This window comes from Dasypus novemcinctus, chromosome 8 (assembly GCF_030445035.2).
Source record: "Dasypus novemcinctus isolate mDasNov1 chromosome 8, mDasNov1.1.hap2, whole genome shotgun sequence".
In the NCBI taxonomy this organism is placed as follows: Eukaryota; Metazoa; Chordata; class Mammalia; order Cingulata; family Dasypodidae; genus Dasypus; species Dasypus novemcinctus.
In genome coordinates this window covers 38,928,191-38,943,815 of record NC_080680.1, presented here as the reverse complement: position 1 = coordinate 38,943,815, position 15,625 = coordinate 38,928,191, and the positions used below count along the sequence as shown (strand labels likewise).

The window sequence follows — 15,625 nt, the reverse complement described above, 5'->3', positions numbered from 1 at the left end:
AGCAAGAATTGTGGGGAATATCAAGGAAGTCCTGATGGAGTTGCTTGATGTCTCCAAAGCTACGAAGCCTGGTTTGTCCCTTTAATAGCCTGCGATATTTTTAGCTTTTGGGTACAATCCAAGTGGCAGTCACGCTGCTCAGCCAGGGTTGCAGGAGGCTGTCCCGTGCCCAGCTGCCCCATTCCCCTGGCAGAACAAAGCATCCATGCTCTATAATTACACCAGGAAAAGCTAATAAAAGCTTTCCATACAAACCTCAAAATTCAATTAGTCCTGCATTTGTGAGCCTGACCCCAAAGACAGATAAAGGCTTAGCTTCTCATCACAGAAGAGTTCCAGCTGAGTGAAGCCGGCTGCTCTCAAACCATGGATTCCCTTTCCTTCTCCGTGTGTGCTGAGACTGTCACATTACCTGGTTATTTATAAAGCATTGCCTGTTTGGAAAATCTGTGATGCCTCGCTTTTGAATTTCCTTGGTTTGTCCTGCACCACCAAGCCTGGCTGGAGGATTTCACATAGAATCAGCCCCTAAAGTCATGTTGTTTGTGCACAGAGAGGAAACTTTTATAGTACCCTGGCCTCAGTGCTTACATGAAAGTACTCCCTGGAGTTTTCAGCTTGGTGGGAGGCTGATCTCTGACCTCAAGAGGTATTGGACCTTAAGCCCTACAGACAAGACAGGTGGGTTAGGGGATGCCCCCAGGGAGACTAACTGCACAATTTTTTCTTACTGTCAATTCCATGTCTTCTTCATCTTTTTCCTTTGTGGGCTTCTCTGGTTCTTCTGGCTCCTTCTCTTGGAGATGGATTTCCTGGGCCTGAGACATATAGGGCATGTCGTCTTTGTTCTTGAACTCCAAGCTGAGAATTGAAGGAGGAAGTAGAATTCCCAGAATTACCTAAAGTAATAATAATGATAATAATAATAATCACATTTAAAGGATTAAAATTAGGGTAGTTGTTTAGAATCAGAGGGCCTGGGGTGTGGGATATGTGGATGTGTGTGTGGGGGTGTAGCTCTGTGTGGGGAGCTGGACATCTGGACATGTTAATAATTAAATACATCAGTGCCAGGCTGGGAAACAGACATAGTAGCTCATTCTGCATTTTAGATAAACAAATGCATTTTACCCAAATTAATGCCCACTTTGCATTGGGGAAACTGAGGAACAAGAGAGAACCTACCCAAGGCAAAAGTGGGAAAGAATTTCGCTTTCTATTTAACTATTAGGCAGCACTTCTCTTTGAATCATGAAATTAATTTAGATATCCATCTACTGGCATTTATTTGCTAATATGTCAAGTGAAATTGTTTATGTGCCATTAGGTCATCTGTATAAATTATGCTGTCTTAAACTGACCTCAGGAAAGTACATGTAGGAAAACATGTTATTCATTTTAGAGCATTCCCATGGCATGTTCTAATACACAACAGAAACACATGCACACATCAGTGGGCTCCATATTTGCCATAAGAATCTGCCTACACCCCCCCCCCGCCCTCCCCCCATACAATTACCCCAGGAAGGGCCACCACTGTATTTCTCTCATGTATAAACAACACACTTAAATCTTTGTAATGATACTAAAAACAAAGACCTTTCTTTCTCATGAAAGGGTGATCTCGGTCTTCATTTGCCAGGAAACAAGCTCATTTCTGATAAGGCTGACATCTGATTTGTGCTCCCTAAGTCTTTTCCTATCCTTTCTCTCAGGTCTGAATTGGTTTTGTTGTATAAAGCTTCTGAAAATGAACCTTCTTGAAGAAACGATCAAGATAAAGGGCTAAGGGGAGCGTCAGTCAAAAGGATCCTCAAGTAATGAGGCAGCAACTCTGGGCTTGGATGCCCACAGGGTCTTGAGAGTAGCTAAGGGAGAAGGGAGAGCCATGACCCTGGACACAGGTGCCTGGCAGGCCTGGGAGGGTGCCTGTGGCGGGCTGGCAGCCTCGGAAGGACGCGCCACCCTGTCCTTGGAGCTGACAGCAGCGCTTGGCTCCTTGCCTGGGGCCAGGCTTTCTAGTCTCCAGCAGTGTGGCTATAGATAGAATGCCTACAACCCTCCTCATGGGACCCTTCTGTGGCTCTGGGCCAAGAGGAGGCTCTTAATTGGGAGAGAGGTTGGTCGGGAGAGGGGAGTGCTGCTCCAAGCAGGGTGGCCTCAGGGGACTGCTCCTGCTGCCTAGTGGCCCTTCTTTTGGCTGGCCTCAGAGTTGCTCACATCAGATTGTTCTAGGTAAATTTGAGCCTACCTTAAGGTGTAACAGCCACAGGCTTTAAATAAAGCATTTTAAAACATTCTTTCAATCTTCACCCTCCCATTTTCTCTTTCTTTTACTTCTTTCATTGTCATTTGAAAAACTGAAAAAATATGTAGAAAAGCAAAAGCTACACATCCTTCTACTTTTAAACAGTAGAGTCCTTCACAACATCCATCTACATCCCATCCCCTCATATGTAACTACAGTGAATATACTCCGTAACTATATACACATACACACACCCTTTTTAAAAAACCAAAAATGGATTCAGGCTAGGCACATGGTGAACAAATTGTGTTTCTTTGCTTAAGAACAGATCATGATTATCTAGCAATATCTTCATGTACAAGTCCAATCTCATATTTGTTTCAATTTAAAAAATTCCTTAAGCTCAGCTGATAGGAGCCAACATCTCTATGAATTGATACATGGGAGGGTCCACAGGTCTATGGGTTCAGACTCCTTCGGCGGTGAAGGGACTCATATGTGAGGGCTCCCTGCAAAGAACAGCTTGTACCAGAAGCAAACTGTACCTCCTATGGTACCTGCATGTTACCATCACCATTGGATCTTCTGAAAAACATTAATGTCTGGACACCCGTCTCTAGAGATTCTGATTCAGCAGGACTTGGGGGAGGCCCTAGCCTCAATATTAAAGAAAAATGCTCTATGGATGGACTTGATGCACAGCAGGGTTTCGGACCACCCTCCTGGGATGGGAAAATGCCCAATTTCACACTTCTGGCTTGGAAGACTCCAACCAACCCTCTGGACCTCGGAGGCGCTAGGGCCTCTGGGCATGCTGACCTTGAGGCCTGAGTTCTTGCGCATCCTGAGCCGGCCCATCCACATGTCGGTGAGCAACATCTGGCTGCACGTGTGCGCGATGAAGTCGCGGTGCTTGGCAGCCACGGCGAGTTGCAGGCAGGTGGCATTGCTCCAGTTCTTCAACTCGTACGTCAGCAGTTTCATGGCCAGCTGCTCGTCCTGCTTGTAGGACTGGTCCAGGAGCTCCACGGCCAGCTGACCAAAGTCCCTGCAAGAGAGAATGTGCAGCAGAGTCCTTGAGGCCTGCTTGGAGACTTAGATGACAAAGTATGGACCCATGGGAAAAGCCACCAAAGGTGCTTACTGGGGTAGTTGTTTCTTATGGGGTACAGTCTGTTTGTTCATTCATTCATTCTTAGCATTCACTAAGAATCTAGTGCCAGAATCTAGTGCCAGTCTTGAGAACTGGGTATATAAGTCAAACAAACATGATCCCTTCTCTCAAGGTCCTGAATTTAAGGCATGTGCTTGGAGGAGGCAGATCAGTAAATCAATGGTTACAGTGCAGTATGTCTGTTAAACATGACAGACCTCAGTTCAAACCCCAGCCATGCTACCACAAGAGTATGATCTTGGACAAATCACTTAACTTCTCTGAGCCTAATTTTCCTCAGCTATGAAATGTCCAGTGTGAAATGTGTGTACTAATAGTCCCTACCTCTTAGAAGGAAAAAGGATGAAGTGAGAATATCTATGTATCTTGTATGTGCCTCCAGCCCCAGCTCTGTGTCCAATAAATGTTAATTATTCATTTCCACCCTCTGTGTGCACCACTTGAGAGAAACTGCCTCCCCTCAAAGTTTGGGTAGCTCAGACCATACGGTATTTGGGGCCCATCTTTTCTTCTTTTCCCTGACCACCCCATTCCATTTGCAGGGTCAGTCAACCTGGAGTTATGGTTCAGCTCCTGGGAGATGTCATCAACCATGTCGTTCTCAGAGGCCTCGTGAGCCATGGCTTTGCAGAGCTTACAGGCTACCAGGGCCTTAGCCATGGCCTCCTCGCCATGCTGCCAGAAAAACAAGGCCATTTTCTGTCGCTTCATCAAGACGGCCCACACCATCAGTTCGTGGAAAGGGAAAGGGAAGTGGTTGATCTCAGGGTCGTCCAAATCAATGTCCACCTCTTCTTCACGCTTCTTGGTCGTCTTTCTCCCTCGCCTCAAGGGGACATCATCCTGCGATTTTAGGGAAACATCGAGGTTGAGTTAGAAATGAATCAATTCCATTCAGCAAGCACTTATTGTATATTGACTAATGTTTCAGCTCTGGGATAAGTACAGAAATGAACTAGGCCAGCTCTGATCCTAAAAGAACTCAAAAGGACATAGACGCCTGACTTTAAAACAAATTATAATAAATGTACAAGCACAGTCCCATGGGAACATGTCAAGGCTATTCTTCAATTTTAAAAATTTATTTCAGGGGGCCATTTTCTTTTTCTTTTGCCCACTTTTCCCCTCTCCACAGGTGGGATTACTTGCATCTCATGATGGACAGCACTGCTCTTTTCATTGAAAGGACAAGGACATCCTATACTTGCATTTGCATATTTAACAATAACCACATGAACAAAAGACAGGAAACAGTCCATCTTGAGTTTCTGCATACCTGTTAGATGCATTTGTGAAATATTTCTGGTCTTTGGATCTGTTGTCATTTGAAAATATCCATGAATAGATTTTACTTACTGGAATTTATATGCTTCCTTGGTTTTTCAAGTTAGTATTTCAAATAGGATTTACATTCTTTATTGTAATGCTCACATAATCTCAGGGGGAGAATTTTCAATGCTGCTGTGACTGCCCTTTTGACACTGGAAATATTTTATTTCATTATTTTGGAATCATGTACTAAGCCCTACCTCTGAAATGAACTTGTGTGTGTATATATATACATACACATATTTTAAAAATTGTGTAATAAGTAAATTTATAACCTCTCTAATAAAAAAATGTAGGGGAGCGGATGTGGCTCAAGCAGTTGAGTGCCTGCTTCCCACATGGGAAGCTCTGGGTTCAGTTTCCAGTGCCTCCTAAAACAAAAAACAAACAACAAGCAAACAAACGAAAAAACCAACTCAGGGAAGCTGATGTGGCTCAGTGGTTGAGTGCTGGCTTCCCACATATGAGGTCCAGGGTTCATTACCCCACCCCAGTACCTCAAAAAAAAAAAAAAAAAAGTAGAATGAAAGAGAATAAATAATTGACATTGATATTTTGAGCAGACACTTACCTCCATTCCCAGAAGTTTCAAGGCTTTGGGCTGTTAAGAAAAAATGTTGTGTACAAAGTTAGGTCTTTCTTTAATAGAGGTAAGAAAAGAATCATACTGTATCTTAAACAGGTATGAAAAGACTCTATTGTACATGATAGCATTTATTCACTTCTCCAAATAAAATACCACAAAAAAGAAAGTATTTATAGAAATTCTAAGAGATTTAGGGATTTGGTGATTTTGGTATATCACAGAAAATTAGGAAGCTACAGAGGCATGAGGTGACCCAAGGTTAGAGCTTGTAGGTTTATAATCTCTTTTGTGTACCAGGGTTTCCTACACCTTCTTAAGACCATCCTGCTTGGCCAATAGCTTGATGATACCAAATGCATGGGTGGGCAATGAGGCATTCAATCAAACGACGAGATATTTCTCAAATCAAGAAAGCCCTGTTATCTGCAGGCTTGGGATTTTATTCAGAAATGAATTTTTAGATGCCCCATGCTGATCACTTCCCCACGCTGCTGCACAGGGGACCAGGAGTGAGTGGGGTTGGAGAGGCATACTCTGAAGGCAGTGGAAGGCATTCAAAGGCAGGGCAAGTGGCAGCCCACACAGTAGCAGCATGGTCTGCGCTGGGAATGTGAAAAGCAGGCCCTGTGAGATAGGGCAACAGCAAATGACAGAACTTGCTCTCTATTTAGCAAGGGAGGTTCACAGTTACATCTCAGAATTCAGGAATACCAATTCTATGTTTTCAAGTATTCCAGAGTGGTTAGGGGCCCTCTGAAGTTATCTGAGTAAGTAGTAAGGTTAAGGCAACTACAGTTACTCCAAACTCTCCATCTAAGTTTGGGTATCTAGAACTTAGTCTCCTTTCTTTTTTAGCTTCTCAAATAACCACCACTTTAAAATCTGAGAGATTTTCTTTTCTTAGGTATACTTTTTGGTGTTATCAAAGTTCTTTACTACCACAAAATACTTCCATAATCAGAAGACAAGCTTAGTTAAAAATAAAAAAATAAAACAAACATGGCCACCACCATCTAGAGTAGCAGTTCTCAAAATGTGGCCTACTGAGACCCTTTGACTGTAAAGCCAAAGCTATTTTCTCTTTAATTTTTTAATTTTTATTTTTTAAAGATACATAAATCACAAAAAAAGTTACTTACAAAAAATAAGATGTCCCCATATACCCCGTTCCCCACCTTCCCACTCCTCCCACATCACCAGCTTCTTTCATCATTGTGGCACATTCATTGCATTTGGCAAACAAAGCTATTTTCTTAATAACACTAAGAAGTTATTTGCTTTTTGTGCGGTGTTAACATTTGTGCTGATGCTGCAAAAGCAACGATGAGTAAAACTACTGGGGACCTTGGCAAACTTTTCTAGTAGTCATGGATTCTTCACTGTTACTCACAATTAAAAACAAACAAAAACAAAACAAAACAAACCCTCCAAGCATGCTAGTTTCACTTGAGAATGTCCTTGATGAGGCATAAAAATTATTTACTATATAAAATCTCAACCCTTTTTAGTATTCTGCGGGATGAAATGCAAGCATGCGTAGAGACCACTACACACTGAACTGTGATGGTTGTCTTGAGGAAAAGCAATTATACGATTGTTTCAGCTATAGCCTTTTTTTTTTTTTTAACAGAATATCATTTTTACCTGAAAGAATGATTAGCAGCCAACTATGGCTCTTTAGACTTGGACATTTGTCAGACATTTTTGGAAATGAATCAAGTGAGACTGTCATATCAAGGAAAACAACTATTTGTTGCCAATGACCAAACTTAAACTTTCAAACAAAAATAAGAATTTTGGGAAACTTGTATGTCCTATCATGACTGTAACAGCTTCTCAGCACTCAAAGACTTTCCAGATGAGATTGGAGGTGATATTATTGAGTGTGAGTTTTTGGTTATTGTATAATGAACTGTCAATATCTGGAAGATCTGCATAAATCAATGAACCAATACTTTCCAAAGACCAATCCCAATGCATGCTACTGAGTAAGACAGAACACTGGATTTTAATGTAGAAGAGTATGAAAAGTTCATTGATGTGGTTTCAGATTTTACATTGCAAGTAATCTTTAAGAAGCTACCATTTCTTGATTGGTGCAGAACCAAAGAAGAACTTTGCAACTATCTGTAAAGATTATTAAAGTATTTCTTACTTTTCTAACTACATATTTGAGTGAGACTAGGTTTTCTTTCTATACTTCAACCAAAAAAATATCTCACAGCAGGGAGAATGCAGTAGTTATGAAATCCGGCTATTTTTAATTAAGCCAGATGTTAAAGAAATTTGCAAAGATGTAAAACAATTAAGATTAAATTATGTTTTTGTTTTTGAAAATACAATTATTTTTCATAAACTTATGTTAACATGTAATGGACTTGCTATTATATTAAAATGTCTCGATTTTAATTTCTAATATGGTAAACCTCAATAGCTAAAACTTACTAGATAAAATCTTTGAGGTCCTCAATAATTTTTAAAGGCATTAATAGATCCTAAGACCAAAGACCCCAAAAACTTAGTTAATAAGAATTGCTTCAATTTCATTTCTATTCTCTGATCATCTAGGCCCATTCTCAGTGCTGTTTTCTGATTCGAATTGGAGCTAGTGGGAAAAATACAATTCTCCACCTCACCAGATATATTCCTGCTTTTTTTGGAAAAGATTTGAAGGTAGAAGGAGTAAGAGGAGGGGCAGATGGCAGGTGCCTCTACTCTGGTCTCCCCTTGAAGACAAGGTAGCCACAACTCAAATACCTCAGGCACCCTAGACCTCTCTGGTGGAATCAAGGAAACAAAACTGCAAGCCTCACCCTCTTGGGACCAAACAGGTTGTGGTAGAGAGTCCTGAAGCGCTTGCGCGTGTAGTTACAGCGATAAGCTCCTCCCATCAGGTACTCGATCACCAGGCCGATGTCAATCAGGCTGATTCTGTAGTCTGGGGGCAGGTTCCCCTATCCAAGGAGGGATGGAACAAACAAACAAACAAACAAATCCAAAAGACAATGCGGTTTACTAGGGATTCTGGTCCATGTGTTTTGTAACTATTTAGAGTAAAAAAATAATTAAAAAAAAAAAGAAACATAAGAATGTATTATTATGCTGGTTAATTAATTCACCTTAAAATAGATCCAACCGAAACCTGGATATTCTCGCTTGGAAAGAAGACATAAGTTAAATAAGAAGATGCAGTAACAGTTGGCAATAACAGAAAATTACGTCTCAATATTTATTCAAGTCTTCAGCTGGGGAGAAAAAAACACCAGTGTGGCAGAAAGAAACACAAGGCTAGACATGGCAGACACTGTCACTCCCAGCCACCACCAACTACGTTCCCCAGAGGTTCCCGGCGCCCCTCTCTGCTTTCCCACCGCTGCTCTGCCTTTTTGACCCAGGCCTATCACCTCCTTCTCACCAATCATCTATTTCTTCACGTTCATTAAATGAAGACTCCTTCCAGAAGATGATTGCTATTACCAGGGCCCTCATCGGGTGGGACATGCTCAGAGCCCTGTCCTCCTTGAATGCAAAATCTCTATTAGCAATTAAAAAATATGTACTGGCACCTTCTTCATAAAAGGATAACAGTGCCTAGGGAGGGGATTTTGAGTGTCAGGGTGAAGTGGCATAGGACCATTTGTGTTTAGAGAGAAAAGGCAGGGAGGGATAGGAGAAGCAACTTTACCAGTGGGATATTTATTTTCCCCCAAATCAAGGTTTTTCATACTTTCTTTTGAAAAGAACAGTCCTTCTTAAAGCCTTGTAGCTACAATTTATCGTTCAGCTGCTTGCCATATATAATGGAACAGCAGAGAAGTTTGTTTTTTTAAAATCATTATCTACTCTTTACTAGTTTCTACTGTACATGGGGCGCTCTATAGAATGTAAGGAAAGCCCTTCCCCGGTTAGACCAAGGAAGAGTTAGTTCCATTTGTGGGAAATTTGGAGCGTACACTGAGTTCTGGAGGGCATGGTTGATCAGCTCTCACCATCTGGTTTGGGGTTCCTCAATCTGGGAGCATCCCCTAAACCATGAATGGCTGGTGTATCACATGGTTTGGGAACCTGGCACTGTTCCTGAGATGTATTTTGGAATGGCGTGTGGGGCTTCACTCACATTTGTCCTTAATAGCAGTGCCCCACCCATGATGCTGTGAGATTTCTGCTACTCCACAGAAGCAACTCTCAAACAATAGTGGTGGCTCTTAAACTTCAGTGGGTGGCAGATTCATTTGGGGACAATACAAAGGCCTTGGCCCTGTCCTCCTTCAATGAACAGGACCTCTACGTGCTTTCTTAGCCCTCCAGTGACTCTGACAAACACCAGAGTCGGAGAATCACTGTTCTCCTGCTGTTCTACTAAGTAAGGTTCAGGTGGCAACGGTAGATTACACAGGAGAACTAAATTATTCTGCGAATCTGAGTTTAGGTTTCACAGTCATCCTTATTCAGCTTTCCTAGGGGCAACAGCATCTATTTGAAGGTTTGGGGATTCAGGGTTAGAGGTGGCCCACTGTATCCTATCTTTAAATCTTTATCTTTTCCATTTTTCTTAATTATTTTATCGTTGTATTCCTAGGAACTATTATGGTGTCTGGTATATGGAGTTGACAGTAGGTACTCAGAATTTTTTTGTTGAAAACGTGAATGAATAAAACAGTGATCATGTTCATTATGGAACATGATCAAGTCTGGGTTTGGGGTTTGAGTATTATGTTCTCAGTAATAGATCATAGCCACAGTCTATTAGTTTACCCTTGGTTGAGAGAGCCCATTCACTTTGAAAAATTGACGGTATGTGGAATTCAATGGCTATTCTCATCCGGCTGGGAATGAGGGCATGGCAATTGAAGAACCACCTTCCAGGGAGTGAGATTCCACTGCTGCTCTTTAGACTTCCTTATGGTCTCCAGACTTAACTCCTACCCAAGCAGGCCTGGGGACCTAGACAGAGTCGGCTTAGCAAAATGGGGCTGTGGGAAGGTAGAAGAACTTTGGGGTCAGAACCCACAGCCTCATTGTTGGTTAATTGCCTCCAGTCTGGGAGCCATTTCATTAGCTGAATTGTCTCTTCACAAAAATAGTCTATGCCCCACTTTGAAGATTATCTCATTAATCTAATTGATTCAGTAGGATAAGCCATCCCCAGGCTATCAAGGGAGACCAGTTGTCTCTCTTTATGCAAAGCATGGTAAAAAGATCACACAGGGAACTCGGAGAAAGTTTTATTTCCAGATAGTAACTTTTCATGGATTGCCTTTTCCATCAAAATTAAACTGCGTTTAAAAATATTACCTATGCAACCACTTTTCTCCCTGATTCAGGGGCAGGTTAGCCAGGCTGTGGTTTCTGTGTCCTGTGGCTCCTATTTTAAGGGCACAAGAGTCCAAGAGCCTGCATGCGCTTAGGTGAGCCTAGTCTCACTTACATTTGGTTCCTATGAGGATGGCCCGCAGAGGAGCTGTGACTGGCAGGCAGGGTAAAGAACACAGACTGCCCGTCAGCTGCCCAGCTTCTTTCTGGCCTCTGCTAACCAGTCAGGTCCCTCTGGGCCTCAGTTCTCTTTCCAGTAAAAGGGGTTAACCTTTGTGGCCTCCGTGATCTGTAGCATTCAAGTACAAGGTTTCAGAAAATCCTTGAAGGATTTATTGATGCTGTTGAAAGGCAGCCATAGAAAGTGTGTGAATATGTGTCTTTTTTTCATCCCGTGATAATTTTCTATTGGGAAGCAGTGAGCCTAATGCCTATGTATTTCCTTTGAGAAACCCAAGCGTGAGCATCAGTTTGATTTCTAAGAACACAGTCAGAAATTTTGCCTGAAGACCAATGGTGAATGACAGTATTTATGCTTTTGAGGCATAAGCATGGGAGTTGCCAGGAAAGTGATGATAATAATACATGGATTTTATTTGTTTTTAAAAATAACTCGAAATTTAAGAGGGGCAAAGAAAACCTTTTTTTAGCAAGTGGCTTTAGTAAAGGGCTGTTAGGGTATATTGCCTCCAGGCATGTGCTGGAATTTCCTTTTTCTGGAAACAGCTCATGTAAAGCTTGATGTTTTTGTAATGATTTAGGTATGGTCTGGCCTGAAGTGGGGGAAAGGATGCGGGTGACCGTTCTGGGGTCTATGAAGTACTTGCATCCTGTTGATCACAAGGGGGCGACGTTCGCCCAAGTAAAGCCGACGAGGGGCCTTCCTTACCAACATGTATCAGCCTGTTCTAAGTGATTTACTTGTATCCTAAAGCAATGAAAATAAATACAGAGGGATTGAAGGATTTGGGGACGGGGGAGAGTCCAGCAGCTTTTGTTGAAGTGAAATCCAGAAAAGGGAAAGTTCACTTTATACTGATTGCCTCTCTTTCTTTCCAGAGGCTTTTGGGACTAGAGAAAGTAAGGGGAAATTAAGTTCTAATTTTCTTACTAGGAAGTGTGGAAACCTCTGGGGAAGAAGAAACTGATTTCATAAATGAATAAAATTGGATACAGTTTAGGCCTTCTTGGGCTAACTGTTACCCCGGGTAGCCTCGAGGGATGGCACCACTGATGCACGTCTGAGGGCTTGGGCGGTTAGCTCTGACCGCCTGTGACCTCCAGACGGCACGGAGTACTGGCGCTGCTTCCCGCAGGACGGGCCTTGCAGGGCAGAAGGGGACCTCACGAGTGACCCCACAGTGGAAACAGCACTGGGATCGACTGTGGGCCTGGCTCTGCCCTCCCATGGGGCCCTGGACAGATCAATTCCTTTCTTTGTACCTGCATTTATTCTCTGAAAATAGGTGGCTTGGACATAGTTACTCCCGAGTACTGTCTATTTATAAAGGTTCAAGTATATGAGCACTACCTGGGAGGCTACTTGGTTTTTATGGCAAAGACCCCAGGGATGTAGTTTCCGGCTATGTCCTGGAGTTTAATTAGTGGAGCTGGGGTCTCAGAGACCAGGGATGGGGAAGGGACAGACAGGACTGGGATTGTGCTTATCTCATCCACTCCCTGCCCCGAAAAAAGCAGAGAAAGCGAATGGTGCCTCATAGGCCTCTAGGTGATATCCAAAAATCTTCTGGAGGAGTCGTACCCTGTTTGGCTGCTTGGGTTGTTTTCAAATTGGAAGTCACAAATGATACTGGAGTACTATTTCTGCCTGATGTTTTTGTTATTTCCCCCTTCACCACTCCCCACCCTCCTCTTTTTATAATTCCTTTGGTATGAACATATTGGTAAAGCCTGAACAACGATTTCCCATTTCATACCTTAGCATCACATAGTAGGCCATGTGATTCAAATACTTGAATCCACAAAGTAAAATATGGGTAGGTGCAATATGACAACTTGAAGATGTCATTTCCTTTTTTGTACTATGAACTACTACTCTCAAGTTAAATTTTAATCCAGAGCATTCATATGCTATGCCTAAGGAAGACTTAATTAAAAGAACTGTACAAATTCACTTGTCAGATCCTTTCTTCAAAATGAACTGTTTTTCAGATGTCAGCTCATGATATCACCATCAGATTTCAGCTACTTGGGAACATTTTTTTTGGGAAATTCAAGCAAACCTTTAAAACAAGATTGTTTCCTTTTGATGGTGTATGCAAGGTATAAAATGGTTGATGGTTGTCAGTCTCACCAAGAGGGTGCTGGGGAAAAACTCTCTTGGAGAGCTTTCTAATAAAAGAAAAGTAGAAGGTGGTTGGTAGTGATCAGATTGGGGCTTAATCTGGTGAAAATTCATGGAAAAAAGAGGTCGTTTGCCCAATGTTCAGCAGATTAGCATGTGAATAGGGCCATTTTTAATAAAAAATAATATTTTTGCAAATTTGCATGAACTTAGCAGATGGAGTTATGAAAATGTCCTTTCTTTATCCACTGTGTGTTTAAAAATGCTTTTTTCCCCCATTCTGCATGCTCTGTATCTTGATTCCCATGTAAATGAATTTTAAGTTATAATTTCACCAGTACTTCTACATAATACTTAAACATTACCCATATTTGGTAGGAGCGAGAGAAGAGTTAATTTGAAGTATTAGCACATTAATTTAAGAACTCAGGAATACTACTTTAAAACATACAGAGGCACAAATTGAGCAGACAGTTAGCTACTAATATGGCAAGTTATATTTCACAGAAAAGCACACAGACTTGGCCACTCTGGCTTAATATGAGAGCACTGGAATATTCAATGGATTTATGCATGAAAACAGTTCAGGGAATTAGGGTGGTATATACCAATTTAAATATCTGATTGATGCTGAACAGCAACACTTTTACCCCATTGCTTCTAGATTGCTCCCCTGATACATATAATTTGAGAGTTTGAACCTAGCTTGGGAGCAATTCTCCAAATTCAGTTCCATCAGCTTCAGAGAATAGTTGAACATGGAGGTGTCTCACTGGTTGATTTATGATGGATGGTCTGATCATTCTAAATATATTTACTGAGTTTGTAGGAGTTTTTAAAACTTAATTGTACAGACATATTATCAAACACTATGTTTAAGGTCCAGAAATGTGTTCCTAACTCGTGAACAGCTTTTTGTACCAGGGTTTATCACTGATGAAGTTTTGTCACAGATGAAATTGATTCATAAATATAAAAGTCCTAACATTGTAAAGCACAGAGCACATGTTAAAATTATTATGATGATGTTCTTTAATTCTGAAAATTGCTTAAACTTCCCAAGATTTCCTTAGCATCTTAAACCTAATTTTTGACCCTCTGAGCATCTTACTGCCTAAATTGCTAGAAGTCATCTGGATGTGTTTGAGACAGCTGTGTACCAATGTTAATTTCTCTCATCAATCCTTTAAAAAAAGAACCCCCTCCCAAATAAAGCCTCATTTTCAGCTCTGTTCATCCACATAACATGAAACAGAAACACTTTCTGCTCCTGTAACCACCATAGTTATCCTACCTTGCTTTATCATAGTCAGACACTCACTTTTATTATAGAAATTAACAAAGTCTGCATTTACTGTCCAGTTTCTTCCCAAAGGAAGAAATTAAACATGGGCTTTCTGTTTCTCTCTACCTTATTGGCAGTCTCTTCTCAAACATAAAAGGATTCCTAGGCCAATTTAGTTCAGTATTGTTTTGTGTTATTTTGTTATAATGTTTTCTGTTACTTAGTTCATAAGTGAATACTTACATAACTATTTTTGGCTCCAGTGTTTGGACTGCACTAATAAAAACTGCTCCTAATACTCCCTTACTCCCAAATTTTTACCATCCTGTTCTTTCTTGCAGGTTTTTATTATTTTTGAGACATAGTTTTAGCAAAAAAGCCCAAAATAATAAAAACCCAAAACAACAGAAAATTACTTCTCATGCCTTTTTTTACAAGTGATGTGAGAAAATGCAAAAGGCAGTTAATGAGATTTCAGAAAATAGAAAATGATATTGCAAAACAGAGCAGTATGGAGAAGAGCACCTAAAAAGAGGGATTTTGAGCTTCTCTTCTCAGTGAAATGAAAGTACTGGCAGACCTGGGAGAGTGGCCATTGGTGAGTGACTTTATTTGAAGACTTGAATTAGCAGGTGGTTGGGATTAAGAGGCAAGGCACAATATGTCTTCAGAAAGCCTAACACTTCCTTTCATGGCCCTGACTAGTTTAAGGTAAGGGGAATATCCTAAACACTTAGAAAAACTCAGAATATTTTATTGAACATGAGCAACACCTATCTTGTCAAAGAATGTACCTTGAATGTATATACTTTTAATAACCTGAGATCCAGTAGTTTCCACACAATTTTTAAGCCAAAATAAATAAAACTGGAAGACTCAAGGAAAAGAGAAATGGGTTTGTTGAAACTCTGGCTTGCAATGGGGCAAACCAAGGAAAGATGTGATCTTGGTAACATGGCTGTTGCATTGGGTGTACAGATTGCACAGCATCTGTTTCCCTTCTCCATCAGTTTGATATGGTTCATTATTCCAAAAATAGATATTAGTTTATGTGTGTAAACTGGTCTATACTGGACTTGATTAAATTATGATTAGGGCTTTGATTGGGCCATGTCACTAAGGTGTGGGGTCCTCATCCATAAAAGACATGGCAAAGGATAGAATTGGAGTTTTGATGTTGGAGTTTTGATCCTGGAGTTTTGATCTAGAGCCCTGGGAAGTAAGCACACAGAGGACCTTGGTCATGAAGAGAGAGAGAAGACCCCGGGAAGAGAGATGAGCTGTTTGCCTGATAGTTTGTTGCTGCAGATACCAGAGAACAATCAGCAAAGCCCAGAGAGAGGCAAGCTCCAGGAAGAGAGGAACCCAAGAAGCCTAAACTCTTG

At 41.2% G+C, this 15,625-nt stretch overlaps 1 protein-coding gene across 13 annotated transcripts in view; it reads right to left on the bottom strand.

The window, feature by feature from the left end:
• The window catches only part of TRPM3 (transient receptor potential cation channel subfamily M member 3), a 915,440-nt gene that overhangs the window by 85,852 nt on the left and 813,963 nt on the right, over positions 1-15,625 (bottom strand). For 8 of the 13 annotated variants that reach the window (XM_058301681.2, XM_058301676.2, XM_058301677.2 and 5 more), the window contains 5 exons: positions 8,151-8,291; positions 5,323-5,352; positions 3,976-4,265; positions 3,068-3,296; positions 732-899 (listed from right to left, as the gene is read on the bottom strand). In XM_058301681.2, coding sequence (XP_058157664.1) covers positions 732-899; positions 3,068-3,296; positions 3,976-4,265; positions 5,323-5,352; positions 8,151-8,291 — 858 coding nt within the window. Of the gene's footprint in view, positions 1-731; positions 900-3,067; positions 3,297-3,975; positions 4,266-5,322; positions 5,353-8,150; positions 8,292-8,456; positions 8,493-15,625 lie in introns of all 13 variants that reach the window. The other 5 variants (XM_058301675.2, XM_058301684.2, XM_012523806.4 and 2 more) reach the window with 1 other exon arrangement.